The sequence below is a fragment of the Marmota monax genome, unplaced genomic scaffold, assembly GCF_021218885.2.
Source record: "Marmota monax isolate L192 unplaced genomic scaffold, Marmota_monax_Labrador192_F-V1.1 WCK01_AAM20220418_F8-fsc00016, whole genome shotgun sequence".
In the NCBI taxonomy this organism is placed as follows: domain Eukaryota; kingdom Metazoa; phylum Chordata; class Mammalia; order Rodentia; family Sciuridae; genus Marmota; species Marmota monax.
In genome coordinates this window covers 3,186,389-3,207,092 of record NW_026695209.1, presented here as the reverse complement: position 1 = coordinate 3,207,092, position 20,704 = coordinate 3,186,389, and the positions used below count along the sequence as shown (strand labels likewise).

Sequence of the window (20,704 nt, the reverse complement as noted above, 5' to 3'; positions counted from 1 at the left end):
AGGGAGTATAAATGGAGAGGAACAATGAAGACTATGGAGAATGTGGACTAGATAATTATTCGCCATCAAAGTATTAATATTTCATACATTACCCTAGGCTAAGTACCAACAGATAGGAGTTAGAGCAGTCCTGGGGAAAAACAAATTGAACCAGTGAGTTAAAGTGGTTAGCAAAAGGTCAAAAGGAGGTCACAGTCATGGGTTCAGTTGGTTTTTCGGTCCTAAGATCACAGACTGCTAACAGCTGCCTCTCTGACTCAGCTGGCTGCCTCTAAAACATCTGTGTTTTGGTCACAAGAGGGATAGAGGGAGCATATGAAGAAAAAAAAAATATATTCTCCACTGTTCGGAGAAAATATCATTACGTGAGTAGCCCTGTTAATGGTAAAAAGTAGTAATGGTTTCAACTTTTTTTTTCATTGAAAACGGGGAATATGCACAAAGATCAATGCCAATAGCAAAGCATTTTTATATTCCTGACCCAAACCACCTGCCAGTCTGCAACTCCACACCCATTCAAGACACTTTGCTATGACTTCTGAAAGTAACTAATGAAGACAAAAGTCATCCAAAGACAACACCAACAACACCACCCAATAGCAGAATCAAAATAAATAACACAAGAATTAGGATATATTGGTGGAAGAACTGGCTACAAACAATGCATTCAGTTATAACCTACAATGATGGTAATTATGGCAATATAACAGATGGTGCAATTATAACTTTTGACGACATAAAAATAACGTAACTTATAAAATCGGTAGGAAGAGAAAATAGAAAAATCGTGAGAGTACTGTTTTCCCTGTCATTCGTAGCAATGAATCAATCGACACTGTCGAAAATAAAACATGGACATAAAAAAGAAATATAGGCAAATATAAACATTTCCAGCAACATACAAAAAAATGCAACTAACAAAAACTATTATTTCTAATTATAAAAAAAAAAACAGAATAGCTACAATGTTGAAAGTGGCAGATAGGCCCTAAAATATCAATATAGAATGTTCTAGATTGTTCCAGATGCACCATTGGATAGAGTACATCAAACATGGCTCAATAGTTCTGCGTGAACATCTCTGCACTCCGTACTAGTACTCCCCTGCAAAGCCAGTTAAAGTCATGAATTCCCCCAGCAGCTACTCTCCAACCTGAAAAACTCTTATCCCTGAGCTCTGCATTGGGCTGTGACTATCGTTCTATTTTGCCTCATGCCATTCTTCATCCCTTTTCAGGCAGCAGTCCCTCATCCCACACCACTTTGGATATTAAAGATACCTCACACCCACATAGTCTGGGTGCTGAGTCTATGATCCAGGGGTGGGTGTGTGGCCAAAAGTAAGGCCAATCCATATCCTTCCCTGGAACTCTAGTGCACATGGGCAGAAGGAAGTTGGCATACCTTCTGCTGAGAATGCATCCCCCCAGACACTGGTTGCCATCTCCCCTGGTCTCCTGGGGGCGGGGGGTATCTCAGCAGGAGAAAGTGAGCAAACAGCAGGAGAAAGGATAAGCAGAAAACAAAGAGAGACCCTGTTAGGCAAATCCTAGACCGCACTGAGTCTCAGTTCCAGTGTCTGAGGACCTAACTTCGGGGCATTTTTGGTTTTTGTTTTGAATTGTGTAAGCTCTCCTTGCAGCATCTTCCCCATTGATAGGAGAAAATATTTTCCATACCTGTAAGTTGCTTAGTGAGTTTGGTCACTGGGCAACAAAAGCTGCGTAACTAACCATCATTATTATTTCATCATTTCTCTTTCTCACAAAAGGAGATGTTCCTACCCTTTCTAAAACCCAGCCAATCACTTACCCATCAGATCCCGTTCTTCCCTAGTTCTTAACGGGAATGTCACTAGACATCTGAGACTAGTTCTTATGAAGGATGGCCACCCTTCCCAGGGTTTTGCTTAAATTTTCTTTAGTTCAGGTTCTTCTCATTTTAAAAATATAAAAACAGCAGGCCGTAGTGGCACAGGCCTGAAATCCCAGCTACTGGGGAGGCTGAAGCAGGAGGATTGCAAGTCTGAGGCCAGGCTGGGCAATGTAGTGAGACCCTGTCTCTAATTTTAAAGAAGGCTGGGGATGTGGCTAAGTGGGAGAGCACTTGACTAGTGGGCAAGGCCTGGGTTCAATGCCCAGTACTGAAAAAAACCAAAAAACTAAAAGATGGTTCCTTTGTCTTGGTTTTCCCTCAAGTTCTTTGCCTCCAGATCCTACCTCAAGAGCCCCAAGCTGTACTCACCATTCACTAATGTCAGTTTGACTTCCTCCCAGCTATTTCAAGGAAAGTGCTATCCCAGAGGTCAGTGATAACACTTAATTTGCTAAATAAGAAAAACTTTGTTGTCACAAAACAACATTCAAGGCTTAGATGTGGGCAAAAGAATCCTAGCAACGAAAGGCAGGTTTGGTCTCACAGATCCCAAGGGTGTTGGGAGACAGGGTGATCTGATTCTGCAGGGGCATTTCTTTTGACTGATTGGTAACTTGAATAGGCTATTTAACAACTCTGTGAGCACCAACACTGTGGATAACTGATGGCAATACCAGTGTTTCCTGTCCCATGGAAATAATTCCATGATATTACTCCAGAAAATTCCAGATGATTCCTGTTCGTAGCCATGGCAAATGAAATGTGTTAAGAAAATACTTTTCTCCGAGTCCAAATGGGCCTGTGTTAAAGTCTTAGAGTTTACCTCTTTAATAATTGAACTGGATGAAACCTTTGCCATGTGGTCATTTTGCATGAGAGGCTTGATTTTTACCTGGTCAAATATCATACTTCAACTCCTTCAGTGTGCTTTAAGCCCTGTACTCTCAGTATTTAGCATTTCACGGTAAACCAAGCTTGACTTCCAGCACGTAGCACCTCCTACTTCTGATCTCGTCTCTCTGGCCACTTTTCATTCTCCCCTAGTGACATTCTTTGTCTTTGTTCCTCTTAAATGTTGCAGTTCCCCAAGGCTCTGCCGGGGTTTCTCCCTGGCTTCTTCCCAGAAACGTCACCAGTGGGTGAAGGAATGCCGGGACTTGGCACAGCAGATGCTCATAAGGGTTAGGTGGTGATGCCATCGTTTTCGTCTTTGCTATGCTGTTTTCACATGCTAAAATGATTTCTCACCCTCTAAAGAATGGGCTCTATGTTCTATTCATCATTGCATTCTTGGCACCTACAGATAAATCGTTGAGGGATAAAGAGAGAACTATTGTTTCTCTGACGCAAGCACCTTGCATTGAAAGATTTTTTTTTAAATAAAATATGTATTTATTCAATCATGTCTCCCAAATACCAGTAAAGTCCTGGGGGACACAGTCTGTAGGAACTCTCCAGTTCTACCTTCCTCTCCCGCTTTCCAGATCATGGGATCTAAGACACACTCTAGCCCAGATCCACTGGCAGCATGGGAAGAGCAGCACTGTTCAATGGAAATGTGAACAAGCTGCCTATGTTCTTTTGGATTTCAAGTTTAATCACACATTGTTATAAATTCACATCTCTTATGGTCTGGATCTGGAATGTCCCCCAAACACTCAGGTGTTGAAGGCTTGGTCCCCAATGCAACAGTGTTCAGAGGTGGGGCTTTGGAGAACTGATGAATCATGAGGACTCTGACCCCATCAGTGGATTAATCCATTGATGGATTCATAATTTTTAGCATTACTGGGAAGTGGTGGAAATGACAGCATTTGGGGCCTAGGTATTAGTCAATGGTGGTATTTCCCAGAAGGGTATATCTTGTTCCTTGTCCCCTCTTCCCTCTCTCGCTGCCTTCTGGCTGCCATGAGGTGAGCCGTTTTCCTCTGCCACCCTTCTGCCATGATGTTCTGCCTCACCTGGAGCCCAGAGTCAACAGAGCCAGCTGATCACAGTCTGAAACCTCTGAAACCACGAGCCAAAATAAGTCTTTCCTCTTCTAGTGTTTTTTATTAGGTGTTTTTGTCACAGTGATAAAAGGCTGGCTGATAGAACATCTTTATGATCTCTTTAACAAGAAATCCAAAATGAATCATTTCATTTATTTAGATTTCATGAAATCTAAATAAAATCTAATAATGTAACACTTTATATCTTTATTCATACTAAATGTTCAAAATGTGATATTCATCTTACACTTACAGCACACATCCGTTTGGACTAGCCACATAGTGAGTATTCAAGAATGGCATGTGGCTATGGCACCACATGAGGAAAGCACCGGCACAGAGGCTCCAGCAGGTAGGTGGAGGGAAATGAAGTTTGGTACAGGACACAGCGACAATCTAAAATTCAAATTTACAGTCTCTCCCTTTTTCAAAAAAAAAAAATCAATAAAGAGCTTCAAAGACTTCCTGTTCTTACAGAAGAAAAGACCAAATTCACTAAAATGGCTCAAAAGGCCTGGTATTTTGACCTTCTTTTACTTAGTCAACCAACTGTGGGTGGTGCCTAGAGAAGAATGAAAAATACCCACATTGCAAGAGAAGGAGAGAGCCAAGGGGGCCCCCTCACAGTGGGCACAGCAACCCAGCAACATCTGGGACTGGAAAGAGCCACTCTGTGGCCTGACAGAAAGTGAGCTACCCAGGCATTAGCAGCATCCCTAAGTGCAGCAGGAAATGAGGGTGTTCCAGGGTCAAGAAGAGTAGCTTCTGTAGGGACAACACACAAGTGTTAAGAACACCTGGTGAAACTGAAGGAGACACCTAGCAGCAAGTGATAGTACACTGGTACCAAAACAGCCATTCTAGAAAAGGGTAGAGGGGGTCAACACCATTAGCTACATTTGAATTCCATCCTTTTGGGTTTCTTTCCTTGTAATTTTCTATGAACAGTGGTTCCCAGAACTTGGGAAGGGAGCAGTGGGGGGGTGGGGGCGATGGTGGTGGTGGTAGTGGTGGTGGTGGTGGATAAAGGGCATGAGGCCAGATGGGCAGAAAAAACACCAGAGAAAAACTGGTTAACAACAATTATTTGAACATTTCAAAATAACTAGTTCAGAGGATTTTTAATATTTCCAAAACAAAAAAATGGTAATGTCTAATAGACAGATGTGCCAATTACACTGATCTAACTATTCGGGGGTTTTTTTATTCCTTCCTTCCTTCCTTCCTTCCTCTCTTCCTTCCTTCCTTCCTCCCTCCCTCTCTTCCTTCCTTCCTTCCTGCCTTCCTTCTTTTCTTCCTTTCTCCCTCCCTCGCTCCCCCACTTCAGTATGGAGGATCAAACCCAGGGCCTTGGGAATGCTAGGCAATACCCATTCACTTAAAATAATGTATAAATTACCTTCAAGCTATGCCTGTAAGGTATAACAATGAATTTCATGTTACACTAGGATGTCATGCCAAAGATGAGATTTTAAATTTTGCAAATGTTGCAAACTCTGTAAAAAATCCAAAATCCATAACACTTCTGGGCTAAAGCATTTCAGAGAAGGGAAACTCAACCTTCTTGCCCTTTTGTGAGAAGGATAAATTAAGAATAGTGAAAATGTTCAAGAATAATAAAAATATTTATCATAGAAGCAAGTTTTCCGGGTATCACTATAAAGTTAATAGTGTAATTTTTCTTAACATTTTAAAAAAAGCAAAATTAATAAGGAAGGGAAAACAAACTAAAATTGATGAAAATATAAAAAAAAGAACCAAAATATATCAAGTTGGTAAGAGAAAAAAAATGAATTCCAGCATTTTTAACAATAATACCTTGACTAGAGAGGCACAGTTGGATACATTTTAGAGATAAAAGGAATTGTTAAAATATGTTCAACTTTACTGAATTTATGGAGGCCGTAATAGGATATCATAATTTGAAAAATCACATATATAAATTGTAGCATAAAGTACATAAATAAATCCATGGTATGATCAATCATGAGAAACCAAGGCCTTTACTATAAGAAAATACAAATATAAAACATGTTCATTTTTTTTTAAATGAATGCATGTCTCCAACAAGCACCAGTGGTGACCAGGGAGGACTTACTTCTTGACAGTACTGCAGGATGCCCTCCTTGGTACCGATGCAAGTTTTGGTCCCCGATGGATCTGACTCCCACTTCCCATTTTGCACGTTCATGTGCATGTTCAGCTTGCCACAGAACATGGCGATCTGAGGTTCTGCCAGGAGGCCAGCATTGCCATCAGTGGGCACCTAAAAAATAAGTTTTGGTTAGTTATAGAATCCATAGCTCCAAGGTAGACATTGGGAGAGGAACAGGGAACTGAGCAACAATATCCAAAACTTTCATCACTCCCCCACCCCTGCCCACCACCTTGCTGTAGCCCTGTGTTTGGTATTCTTGGGTGAAGTATTATTTAGACGTGATGCACATTTCCAACCATCTATAACATAGTGCTTTCTTTCAATCCAAAATAGAGGAAGAAATGAACAATGCTGAAAGGAATTTATTCATTGAAATTTTTACACATTTTTTTTTCCACAGAAGATTTTGCAACTGCTGAAAGGTTAGGACAATTAAGATGATTTTCTAACATAAATAAAATTGCTGTAGAGGAAACCACTTCTCATAATAATCACCAGCTGACGCACATAAAGTACAATGCCAGTCCCTGCCTGATGACCAGGCCTGGTCGTCACACTGAGTGCCACCTCCCAGCCTGAGAGCAAGGTGTTGTTAGTTAGCAAGTGACTGCTTTTTGACTTTTGGACAGAAAAATACACTGTAGAATTCACCATCCACATACATAACTGACTATGTTGGCCATTCCATCTAGATTTCCCCAGAATATTCTCTGACTTATCACTCAGTCTGCAAGAAATGAAAAAATCCAGAGGAGGGGGGAGTTACCCGAAACCAAGGAATGGGAAGACACACTGAGTCTAATGCCTCCCCTGTTATATCCAGCTGCTGAGGGAACGTGAGACACCCAGGCCAGGAAGAATGGACTTCCAATCGTTCATGCAGTTAGGTCCTGGGGGGGCTCCATGATAACTTGAATTGTTTCTAAAAATCATCCACAGAAGAGAAAAAAGCACTATAACTGTATTGAGATATTTCAGTTTAAGAAATGGAGTTTCCTGACATGTTTTACCACAGAAATGTAAAACAGACCCAGCATCTGCTCATTCAAATCATCTTCATATATATTCTGTCCAACCACAACGGAGGGATTTATGTATTTTTAAAAACGAAAAACAAACACATCTTGCACCCAACCTAGTCATAGGTGTGAGAGCTGCTGACAAAATCTTGACAGCCATGTTTTCAGGCAACTTTTTCTGTATTTCACAAACCTTTTACCTCTATGTTGCCTGATGTTTTGGTCATTCATTTCAAACAGCAGCTAAGGCTACAATGTCAGATAGTCTGCAGAAGAGCTGGGACTCCTCCACCTGGGCCCTCGACACCTCCAATTTCCATGAAATGAAGAATCTGACTCTCCATTTGACACAAAGCAGCAGCCTATGAATAATGCTCTCTATAAATTTAAACTTCACCGCTCTTTTGAGGGATTGAAAGGAAATTTGGTGCCTTGATCTTAAAAATCAGAATACAAATGTTGCCAATAATTTATTGAAATAAGTAGTACAGATAATAACATCACAAGAAAGTTGTTAAACAGAATAGGACACTTATTTGTGAATGCCCCGCACAAAATGCTAAGGAAGGATTCTCCCTCAAGGAATTTACATTCCACATAAGGAATTCCCACTGTATTCCCCACGCTACTTCATTCTGTTCAACCTTCGAACACATTACTGTCCCAAAGATTTCCAGTCTTAGCAACATTTTATCCCTAACTGAAGAGAGACTAAGGAGCCTTTACCACATTTGGTAAATACTTTATTAAATGAATCCCATCATGTCTGTACCTGTTCACTGTGTAGCATCTAAGACAGGTGTTCTACCTCCTGGTCAATACAAATGCCCTGGATTCCATTTCCTTCCTTCAAGGAACATTTACTCGACAATTTCTCTCCTGGTGGTAACCAGGCCCCCCATGATCAAAGTCCACATGACTTCTAAGAGCCAAATGGGCTTTTCTTTAATGCCTGTCCCTTTTCATCATCTTTGCCACACGTGAACTCTTCCTCGGCAATCTTTTCCCTTGGCTTCTCTCAAAATGAATTATCCTGGGTCTTATTTTTCTTATTTACAAATTCATTATCCTCCAATTCCAACTGCATAATACACTCCTAAAGTTGGGGCTTTTGATTCTCTTTTTCATACTTTAAAAAGCCTTGCTGGTCTTACTCTTTCAATTCCTAGCTGCAGAGAGGCAACTACTGTATAATACCCCCAGGCAGTGATGTAGTCTGGGGGACAAAGCAGCAAATGAGGCAATGTCCTTGCCCTGACAATCAGAAGACCAATCACCTCAGTTCTCCCAAGACTGAAGCATTTCTAACATAAGAGATTTTGGGTGCTAACATCAGGGAAGTTCCTTGGCAAAATGGGACAAGTGTTTACTCTACTTGACAAACCTACCAAGTAAATGCCACTTCATTTTTTCACCTTGATTTCTTCCCTTAAAGTTCTCCATTCTTCCATTTGTTGTCCTTCCTTCTTCTTGACTTCACAGTTACTTTCCTGCCATCTGTTTCCATATATGTCTATACTGACTACGTAGTGGTGGTAATCTTTTCATATCTTTTCAAATAAGTTAGCGGTGGCCCTGTAATTATCTAATGATCTCCTTTTTTTTAACAGTGTTAGTTTAGACTAGAAAATATATGCTTCAGTTCCTTTTGAGTTTTCCACCAGATGAGATTTAATATTAACTTTAAGAATAACTATGGAGAATCGTAACAATTAACATGCCCTAGTTCCATAAAGTAGAGGCAGTCTAAACTTTGATTCCTCAATAATTACAGCAAATTACTGAACTAGAAATTACAGAAATTGGTTGTATATACATATCTTGTTACACTTGACATTCCAAAAAAGCCATTCAAAAGTAAATACTTAAGTCACAAAACCACATTTTTTTTCAGGCAAAATTCTTTACAAACCAATACCAGCTGTGCACGTTAAAATCAAAGCAATTAACTTGGAGATATAAATTGAACCAGAAGAGCTTCAATTCTTACTGAAGCCCCCCTGCAAAGAGTCCCACATTTTAAGTAACATTTACCTGGCTTAGTTAATTAATGCAACACACATGTTCCAATCCACAGCCTCCTCACTTGCATCAAATAACCTACTCAACAATCAAATACTAGAAGCAGCCCTATCTCCAGCATTTAGTCAAATGAAAAGCACCCTCACTAGGCAATGTGGCTCCACAGGAAAGAACACTTTGCCTCCATCTGTCCATATGAGGGCCTAACTTGTTTACTCAAACCCCTTTTCCTAGACAAAGCCTCAAAGAAATGGTGTAAATGACTGTCCATGACTGTATGGACAGTCATGACACTGACTTTGGGTCCTAGAATGATTTCTGTCAGTAAAAATGCATAATCAAAGTCATTTTTAAAAATATTCCTCTTAATAAAAAAGAAATACAACATCTTAGTAGAAAGAAAATACAACCACTTAAATAACTACTATACCCGGCCATCTAAGGCAATTTAAGGTGACTTCACGGAAATCTAAGACAACACCTAAGAGATTAGAATCCTGGAATGTAACTGGTCATTCACAGTCTGTGCATTTCTGGAAGACTGAATATGAAGGTAATTCTTGTCACTTGTATGACTTTCCACTGAGATCATAAAACTCGAGTTACTTTCCCATGGGAAAATTGTTCAGTGACAATGAACGAAATCATTGGCTACAACAATGAAGTGTTCAGACGTGGTCTCAAAAGCAAGAGGCTGTTTACAGAATGCTTTGAATTACAGAGATGTAAACATTACATTTAAAAATGCTGAAAATCTGTTCAGAACAATCCTTTTCTACGAGGAAAAAATATTTTCAAGTCACAACATGGATTTTCTACAAAGCAACATAGCTTAGAAAAGGGCTTTAAATAGGCTATACATAAATATAAAAATAGAGTCCTAATCTGGACCAATCTGCAGAGGTGAACTTGGAAATTTACACCTACAATTGCTGCAATTGACAATTAAGTGCAAAGCTAGCTTCTTGAACAAGCTTTCCTACTGCCTTTCAAACCGGGTGTTCCTTTTTCTCCAAAAAGTTTCTCTCTTTATTATCATCAAGAAGATCAAAATTCCTTACAGAGCAGGCTTGGCAGCATTTCTTCCCACATTCCCAACTACAAGGGAGAAATGAACAAGGAGCCCTCTGTTTCCCTGGCCCTAAAGTTCTGTTTGGCAAGGAGGGGGCACAGATCCATAGCTTAGCTACATCTGTGGATTTATGTAATTTTAAGGATTTTGGGGTAATGAAAACCATCTGTTTCTGCATCTGAACAGACTCTCATTGGTCTGAATAGCTGGTCTTGTACAGAGTAATGTTTGGTACTTTTTTCCTTTGGGTGGGATCTTTACATAATCTTTTTTTTTTAAGCACAGGACAATGATTCTATTTCTATCCCATCTGTGGTTTCCTCACATAAATACAGTCTTCCCATAACCTAAGCATGGTTCAATTATACCCTACAAAATTTTATACTCCATATTGCTTTTAAATTCTATGTGAAAACATTTCAATATTCTACTTTTCAAACATAAAGAAAGAGCTGGTCTCTACAATCAGAATCTAGAAAATTTGAGAGTACACTCCTTTCAAGGAATATACATCAGAAGCAAAATTTCATCCTCCAAAGGAAAAGATTATTGGTGAGTGTTACCTTTAAAACCCAAAATTACCTTTAACAGAGAACCTCCGCAATTGTTCATTTTATCAGTAACAAAGAACTGAAAATTAGAATCAAAGGGGTGAAATCTGTAAACAATCATTTATGCCAATTGTAAGAAAGAAAAGGCTCAGGAAGGGATTTGTCCAAAGTCACAGTTTCAGAGGTAGAGCAGGGGACCCACTCTGTCAATGTTGCTGTTGATGTGACCAGAATGACTCTCAAAACAGAAAACTGCAATCTTCCATGGCTTTGCCCTTGGGTGTGCGTATATGTATTTGTGGTGAGAAAAATAGAGAAGCTAATCAAAGCATGCAGAAAAACGAAATGTGACTGCTCAAGTGGTACAGGGCTTCGGTTTACCCACGTGGACAGCCACCACATCGACTCACACCACTCCACCGCTGTTTGCTGCACAATTATGTCAGAGCTTCAGCCTAAAAATCATTTACAATCACAAAAGTGAGTGGAGAGAGACAAAATTCTTTTCAGAGAACTAATCTATGTATTTTTCACTCCCATAAACTTGACATTCTTTTGGGGGCACTGCTGACATGGCTTCAAATAACAAGTTATCACTCGAAGCTATTCACAGTGTCTATTAATACCAAGCTTTTCTTTCTGCTCAGAGGGTAGGTGTTCTCAAGCTGACCCCAAACTCCTACCACCTCATAATGCTGCTAAAGCATGCTTGCTGCTGGTGCCCAGTAGGAAGTCAAGAAGCCTATCAATAAAAACCTTTATTTTTCAACACCCATAAAGTTATTAACTAAAGTCATGCATTTTAGGCAGGCCCTAGGAAAAATGGGGAAACTGCTTGAACTGATGTAAATGGATATAAAACCAGATGTTTAAAAAAATGGAGCCCCCTTAAGTAGTAAAACCAAATTATTAGCTTCAAAAAATAGTTTATAATTCAATTAATGCCTATTTAGTCCCCAAAAGTGTATGTTCTATATTTGAGCTGCGTGCACACATGTGAACGTAATTCTAATGATACTATTCCATGTATAATTGTGTCTAATATGCTCTTACATTGGTAAGAGTTAAGTTACATTAGTAAGAGATAAATTCTTTTCAAGATCATTTTTATGTAGAAATAGTTTCTGATTCTATTTTTAGAGTTTTAGTCACATGTTTCATACAGTCACCAAAATCTACTGAGATCTTCATATTATTTTGCCTCTCTCAATACTGCTGTAACCATTGCCCTTGACCTTGCAATAGGAAAAGGACTGAGATCAAAATTTGGCTCAGTGGTAGAGCGCCCGCCTCGCACATGCGAGACCCTGGGTTCGATTATCAGCACCAGATAAGAATAAATAAGTGAAATAAAGGTTAAAAAAAAAGAAAAAGAAAAAGAAAAGGCATCTACTTAGCATCTTCCCCCTTATCTCATTTGACTCTCATAAAAACCAAGATAAATTCCTTCCACATCTACTTAGTTAATCAGAAAGACTCAAACTTCATCCAGGAGCCTAACTAAGGCTGTGACCCCAAAGCTCATGTTTCCTCTCCTAATAGGCTAGCTGGCCTTCCTGATACTGATCCTTAAGCTTATTTACTTTTCAATCTTGAATATTTTTTTTTTCAAATAATCTTCCCCCTATAACAGTGCTCTTTTGCAGGTCTCTGTTACTAGTTTTCTAAAAACTTATTTTTGGTGCAAGTAAAAGGGGAAGCAAATTCACAGTTTAAATATTTAATCTGCATCCCCAGCTACCATCCCCCCACCCCTCCCACCCACCCCCACCCGGTGTCTACACAGCGCCCTGCCCCCTTCTGGGAATGGAACCCAGGGGCAGTTTACTAAGCTGCATCACCAGCCCTTTTTATTTTGTAACAGGGCCTTGATAAGTTGCTCTGGCTGTCCTCAAACTTTTGATCCTCCTGCCTCAGCCTTCCACGTAGCTGGGAGGCTAAATGCCAATGCACCCAGCTTGATGTGTATTTCTTAAATTTAAATCACAAGATGTTCATATCTAATCTAGTAACCTTAGCTTCCTCTTTAATCCCCACCTGAAATGTAAACACATAGCTTTCTCAGAAATTAATTCTTTCCTTAAATCAAATACAGCCAATTGAATCAGAAAACTAAAGTTATAAATGTCCTAATATTTCAAATGCCATTGCATGTTCATCAATTATTTTATTTAATCTTTCTAATTGTTGAACAGTGGTTACACACCTACCTGTGTATATATTTGTACATATACCTATTTCACTGCCACCTGTAATCTCAAATGCAGGTGCTTTGTTAAAACCTCACTGTAGAGCCATTACACTAAAGTAATAGGATTAATAGGAGCCTAACTAAGGCTGTGATCTCAAATGATGAGCATAAGCTGGAGAAGTTGAAAACTGGGCTTCTCAGAGATACTGGTTTGAATCGCATTTACTGTGAAAAATATTGATAGAAACAAATGAGTGATTTTCCAATATAACTTCTAATTTGGAGAGCAAGGACAGATTAGCAATCAGCCATATTATAACACAGAAGAATCAAACTTTCTTATTCCTCATCACTTTAGATACAAGAGATCTATATTTGTTCAATTTCTGAAATTCCACTGTTTCCTCTCAAGTCTGGTCAAGATCAGATGACCTGAAGGCTTATGGACTATGATAAATGATTCTTGTTTTAGGCTACTCAGTTTGGGGGTGGATTGTGGCTTTGTAGCATTACTGTGGCAAGAGAAACTAATTCAGGCATGTATTTGGGAGAAATAACTAGACTAAGTGACACAATCAAGGTTTCAACCTTATTTCAGAAGGCAGAAACTTTCTCACATTTATTTTTTTAAGTATATACCAGATCCACTATTCTGCTTCAAATAGTTTCTTGAAATACTACAGGGAGGAAAAAGCATGGTTTTAAGAGACAAAGATGAGAAAACAGCTAATGCATCTCAAATACAGAGCCCCAGAGGATCATGGGAAATCCTGCTGCCAAACCACATCAGCGAGGCTGTCCTCATACTTTCAGATTAACACTACAATATTCAAGAAAGTTACTGCTATGGTTTGGATCTGAAGTGTCCCGCGAAGGTTCAAGGAGGTGGTGGGACCTTTAGGAACAAGGGTGTAGTGGAAGGAAGTTAGGTCACTAGGGATGGATTCTTGAAGTAGATATTGAGATCTTGGTCCCCTTCCATCCCTAAACCTCTCTTTGCTTCCTGGTCACCATAAGGTAGAAGGGCTTCTACTGCCACACCCTTCCCTGTGATGTACCATGCAGCCATAGGCTCAAAGCAACAGGGCCAAGTGACCCTCTGAAGACATAAACCAAAACCTTTTTATCCTTGGAATTCTCTCATGCATTTTGTCCCAGGGTTGAAAACTGACGAATACAGGGACCCAGAAGAAGGAAATAAAATTCTAATAGTCCCATTTTCTTTAAAAAAGAAAAACTCACCTGAAGGAAAAAAAATGAGGGTGAAAGACAACAGCTGAAGGATAATCACAAGGAAGCACAGACTGAAAATCACAAGGAAGCACAATACATCAGTGATGGAGAAGGATTTGGGGGTTGGGAAGGAACATTTTGAGATGGTGCACATCTCATCAATGAGCCACTTAAAATCAGATGGATAACCATCCACAGATTTTTCAAAGAGGATCAAATTGCGCAGCAAGGTTAACATTTTCCCAAAGTTTTTAAGAAGTAGATTCGTGTGCTCAAATAAAATCTGTGTGAAACCCTCACAGCTGGACACCTGGCCCCTGGAAACCTGGATTTCTGCCCTACACAGCTTGCAGAACAATGGCCTCGTGATCTTAAGTCCATAGACTGCCATGAACCACCGTGGGCACCTTGGTTTCTTTTGAACAACTAGTGTTCAGTAGATTTTCTTACCTGCAGATTTGCTTTGGCTATCTTTTCTATTGTTGGTCTGTGGGTCTTACTACCCTCTACCCCCAAAGCACCTTTGCTTCCTTCTGTTGCACTGTTCTTAAAAACTCTGCTCCCTTAAAACATACTAACAGGATAAGCACTAGATACCCGTGGTGCCCTGGGCACCTGGAATGTGCTTATTGATTTTGAGGGAATGCTTTTTCCTGTTATTTCTTTGTAATTAATGTAACATTGAACTTAAAACCATTACAAGCATGTTTAAAACTTGTCTCACTGAATTTACATTTAAACTGAATTTTATGAACCCAAAAGACAAATTTCTTAAATAAAAATTTAGTGTCCCAGTGGAGATGTGTTTTCAAGTAAAATGCCTGCCTGATTTCAAAAACTTAATGTGAAAACTATAATATAAAAAATTAATAATTTTATATCAATTACATGCTAAAATAATTGAGTTAAATATATTACTAAAATTATTCCAAATTACTTTTTTGAAATGTGGCTACTAGAAAGTTTTAAACTATGTGAATGACTTACACTATCTTTCCATTGGACTATGCTATCTCAAACATGCCAGAAATAAATCAATACAAAATACACAGCACAATAATAAATCATGTTCCTAACAACATTTGTTCTTTATTAATACTGAATGCATACCACTTCCTCTCAACCTTTTGGTATAACCTCTCAGAAAGTGAGTTTTCAATTGTTTCAACTGGCATAGAGTAGTAGTACATTTATAGCCAGAAACTTCATAAATATTTGACATTTAATGTATTACATGATAGATAAGCTACATATAGCATTTGAGTCATGCTATCTTGATTCTCATTCGAGATCTGGAAATGAAGAATCTGAATAAAGGCAAACAGAACATTGTTCCAAACACATGCACTGAAGCTCTTAGGGAGATGTCAATCAATGTTGCAATCTTTTGATTTGACTGATTTTGTGGTTGTCTTAATTTTTCTTTTAGACCTCTGTAAATAACAATTTAATGTGTGTGTGTGTGTGTGTGTGTGTGTGTGTGTGCGCGCGCATGCGCACAGGGGGCGGGGTGTGCTGGGGATCAAATCTGGGGCCTCATACCTACTAAGGTACACATTCTACCACTGAGCTATGTCCTCAGCCCAACAGTTTATTTAAATGCACAATACATGCATTTTGGTTCCCTCAATATACATTTAAAATGAAATATTTAAAATGTAAAAACAATCTAACATTACTAAATAGTTCATGCTACTGCTCACATTTTATACACTGCTGCAAGAATATAAAATGTTAATCTAATTATACTTCTCCCAACAAGGGAAATGCAGATTTCATTACAAATACTCATGCAACAACACGGTAATGATCACTGGCCACCCAACAATGTGTGTTGAAATCGGTGCAGCACAGCCACACATAGCTCTAGCTCATACTCTCTGGGAGGTAGGTATGCATACAGAGTGAAGGTCGGAGGGAGAATGGGGTTCTGGAATGTTGGATCAAGCAGACTGACTGAATGATGATACTTGTACTGCTGTCATGCCAGATTTCACTATGTTGCAGAGTTAGCACCTAACAAACCCCAAAGCCACAGCCTCAGTATCACCTGTTCTTAGCACATAGACTTAGTTTCACCATGTGTGCAGAACAGTTATCAACTCCAGGAACAATTTATGATATTACCTTGGAATAGACTATCCCATATAATTTTTCTTTTTCTTTCGTTTTTTGGTACCAGAGATTGAACCCATAGGTACTTAACCACTGAGCAACATCCCAGGTCCTTTGGATGTATTTTTTTGTTATGAGAAAGGGTCTCCCTAAATTGCTTAGGGCCTTGCCAAGTTGCTGAGGGTGGTCCTGAATTTGCAATCCTCCTGCTTCAGCCTCCCGAATAGCTGGGATTAAGGCAGGTACTACCACGACCAGCTATCCCACATAATTTAAAACCTAAATTGCTTTGATTTTTCCTGTAGTTGTTCCTCTTGCCTGGAAATTAAGGGTGTTGCCATGATATTTGTGATATCTCAGTTATCACCTGGCAGATGCTCTAGTCCTAACCTTTTATGCAATATCAAATTCATCATTATTTAAATGATGCAGTGCTAAAATGGACTTTTACATTATCAAGAGCATTTTATAGCACAACAGCATTTTCCAGAGTTTATGGCTTATGTTTATATGCTTCAGGTAAAAGTGAGCATAAATTCAAAAATTACTTAGTTCTTGTATTTCCCCTTTATTTCTTTCTTCTCATTTACTCTGTGCAATGTTGACCTGCTTATAATGCAGAATATAGATGAAACAGAGCTCCAAAGATGTATTAGATGCAGGAGAACAAGAAGTCTTTAAAAAGCTGCAGGTAGGAAATTGTTGGAAAACAAGGTCCCAGAAGAGATAGGGGGGTTATCATTTAATTAGAACATGCACACAGGGCCATGCCTACACATCTGTGTCTTAGAAATGCCCAAACTATTGAAACAAAGAATAAAAAATATTCCTCTATCTTTTGCCAGCCCCATCTTACTTTCCTTTTCAGCTTCTACCAAGTTTCAGGCATCAGAACATGTGACATCATCATTGGTGGAAAGGCGGTTAGAATGGGAAGAGGGAGGTAGTGGTATTCCTAGTCTCGGAATGCAGAGGAGCCAGCACATATATTGATCTCATACACACATCCCACTCTGTCTACATCTTTTTATAATTTCTAGTACCAAAATAGTATGAAAATCCTAAGTTGAAGACCTTTACAAAAATGCTAGTTTTCCAGATAAGCTTCCACACTGTCCTTGAACATGCAGTGAACTCTCCGAGCAGTTTTGAAGGGATAAGGAATGGGGTTGCCGACACATTAGCTCAGAGCCATGCTGGACTCCCTGGGAAGTGGCCTCTATCCGACTTCCTGTTAGTGGTTTTCCAATCAGTCAGTATGCCGTTATCAGTGTCAAATCTAAGTCACTGGTACATTTCAGTATGCACCTATGAACTTGTGACTTCATAAAATGGCATTAATATGTTGTTTTCTATTAGCAGTATGAGAAACACCACGACTGAAAGAATGATAAGGTTCAACTTATACTAAAAGTTTTTTTTTTTTAAATAAATAAAGATTTCTAAAAGTTCTTTAAAGCAAGTCATATTATAAGAAATCAGGTGAGTGGAAAGAGAGAAATGAAATAATTTATTCCCCAAGACTTAGAAGTTCAGACATTTGTTATTTAATTCTGTTCTCATCTCCTTATACACACACAACCAAAGCTCACTCATACATTTTTATGTTAAAGATACTAAGGCTACCTGCAGTAAGAATAAGAGGGATGATAAATAAGTACATTATATATGAATCCAAATATTGTCAAATGAAGGGCACGGAATTTATTGTCTTAGTCTTTACCTTTCTATTTTTAGCACAGTTGCAGAAATATTTCAGGAAGGGAACGTGAAGTATTTTATTTTTGATAAGGAGAAAGGATATTTACTTTATGTCCTTTAGTTTATTTTCTTTCAAAGTTTCATAATATTTGCTTATCTGTTTTACTGTTTTAACTCTCATAGTATTGTGTTTTCTTACTCTGCAGAAGAAAAACACTTTGAAAACATAATAGATATTCAGAGAGAATATTAAGTTGGTGTGAAAAATCTATGATAACTTTCAAAAAGCATTCTTGCCCCTGTTCAAATTGTGCCCTGCCAGCTTATCACTTTTAGCTAAGCCAAGTTTATTTCTTCTCCTCCAGGGTTGTAAATCAAATACTCAAGGTTCAAGTTTCAGGCTCCTTGCTTGATAGGCACAGGTAGATTATCCTTCTTAAATAACTCATGCCAAGGCACTATCAAAGAAGCCTTTCCTTTCAAGAGCCCTCAGCCTAATGATCAGAATTTTTCAAATAGCCATTCCTATTGGAGTAGACTATGGGGAACTAAAAGATTAAGAAAAGTAATTCTGAAAGGGAGGTAGAGTGAAGACTCATTTCTAGTTCTTGACTACATTTAAAAAATTAATAAAAAGTTGCAGAAAGAAGACCAGAATTGAAACAAATAAATAAAACGTTATTGGAGTCTTACTCTAAGATTTAATTTTAATGTTCATCTCAGTGACACAGCATCTGAGTCTTCTTTATTGGTGAAGACACAATTCAAACTGGCTATTTGGGGACTCGAATTTGATCTTCATGAAGGCAATTTGAAAGTGACAATAATAAGGCATGAGGATGCAATTAATGTTACTGCCTGGAAGTATTCATCTAAATTTTATCTGTTAGAAGACAATATCTACGCATTTCAAGTGCACACAGCAAGAATTCTTAGTCTTTTTTTATGTAAAGGTGAACAAGATAAGTTTTAGTTGTCTATGAGATCTTCCTCGCCCTATACCACATGCCTGTCTCTCTCACGGCCACCATAAATATTTTTAGAAAGAATTAAAATAATGACTGTCATCAAAAATAATAACAGTAATAAAGTAGAATGCCCAAAATGTAATTATTGACAAAGGCAGGGAACAATAGGAAATAAATTCCAACTTAGATACCTGTGAGGTTTTTTTTTTTTTTTTTTTTTTTTATTGCAGCAACAGGAGAGCAATTTCCTAAGGTAGGGAAAAGAAAACACTGCACCCAACTCTTTTGTACCAGTTACAGCTCCACTTGTTCTTGACCTCAGTCTCCTCCCAGAATATTCAAAAAGCAAGGTGGCTCATGTTAATTTCCTGATTCTCTGATAGCACATTCCTGAAAGCAGCATCATTTTCCAATTCAGGTAGTATTTTTAAAAAATAAGATTATCTCAGGAGACTCCAAAATTTGCACAAACAGTGTGGGGAGCCAGACTTCCTAAATAAAGCACCCCATCAACTCTTCTTTTAAAAATTATAGTAGCTGAAAGCCTTTAGCAGCTCAGAAGTGATTCTCAGAGATTTCAGTGAAACCCAACACCTAAGGTGAAAGGTTAGTGAACAAAACACACCAAAAATATGAGGAGGAGACAGAAACTAATTGTTAAAAGAGAAGCCAAACAGTGCAGGCTGATGGTGAAGCACTTGTCCATCCCACTTCAGACCAGGGTTCAGAGTTGTTTCATTAACAGAGTTGGAGTTCATTAATCCAAGGCTCCATGCCTTGGATTCACATGGACATTTCCCAGGCACTGAACATATTCCTGGATGGGACAGTGGGGTGACTCAAAAGTCCTTGACATACAGTACAACAGGGGAAGCACAAATGAGGCCCAACTTGCTAATCAAAGGTGTTGAAGTAATAAAACAGGGGGATTGCAATGGTGTGTCAAAGAGCTCACAGGAGGAGTGACTGGTTTGACTTTGGAAAGGAGGAGGATGCAGTTTTCATGGAGCAGGCAGAGCAAGATCTACAGCAGATAACACACACAAGTGAGTGTGGGGAGGGGAGGCCTGAAACATCCTGATCTGTAACAAATGTCAGAACACACAGGAAGCTACTGCCCCGTTCCAAAGAAAGGAAAAGAAGATCCCAATAGCTGTATGAAGACAATGTGTAGGCCCCTTCTTCTCTAAAATAAAAGAAAAAAAAACATGAAAAATTATGTTCTATAGGACTAACAGTAAAACAAGATAACTAATTCAGCCTGAATTTGTTCATTATTGTATACTTGTGATTATCATTATATTCATCATTTTTTCTTCAGATTTAAAAAAAAATTAAAACATTTTTATAGGGCCCAATGTCATGTACCTGTAAGATCTTGCTGCTCAGGATGCTAAAGCAGGAGGATCCTTGAGCCCACAAGTTCAAGGTCAGCCTGGGCAAACCAGCAAGCCCTTGTCCACCCCCATCCAAACAAAAAAGTGAAATACTTTTGTGAGTCCCTGCAGGTGTTGTGGGCTCTAGGGACAGTGTCCACCGTGCCTAAAGAAGATGGCCTGGGGGGTCGGGGTTGGAGCTCAGTGGTAGAGTACTTGCCTAACACATGGGAGGCATTGGGTTCAATCCTCAGCACCACCTAAAAATAACTAGATAACACAAAGGAATAAAAGAAATCCAGAAGGAAGAAGAGGAAGAAGATAACAACAACCTGGGGTGCACAGAAAGGGGGAGGTGCACCCAGCTGCAACCACAGAATGAGGGTAAGCTCCAGAAGCAAAGCACAGGCAGGTAGAAGGAGAAGATTCTAA

General features: G+C 39.0%; 1 protein-coding gene across 6 annotated transcripts in view; it reads right to left on the bottom strand.

The window, feature by feature from the left end:
* The window catches only part of App (amyloid beta precursor protein), a 242,250-nt gene that overhangs the window by 180,141 nt on the left and 41,405 nt on the right, over window positions 1–20,704 (bottom strand). For all 6 annotated transcript variants that reach the window (XM_046430448.2, XM_046430449.2, XM_046430450.2 and 3 more), the window contains exon 2: window positions 5,965–6,132. In XM_046430448.2, coding sequence (XP_046286404.1) covers window positions 5,965–6,132 — 168 coding nt within the window. The remainder of the gene's footprint in view (window positions 1–5,964; window positions 6,133–20,704) is intronic.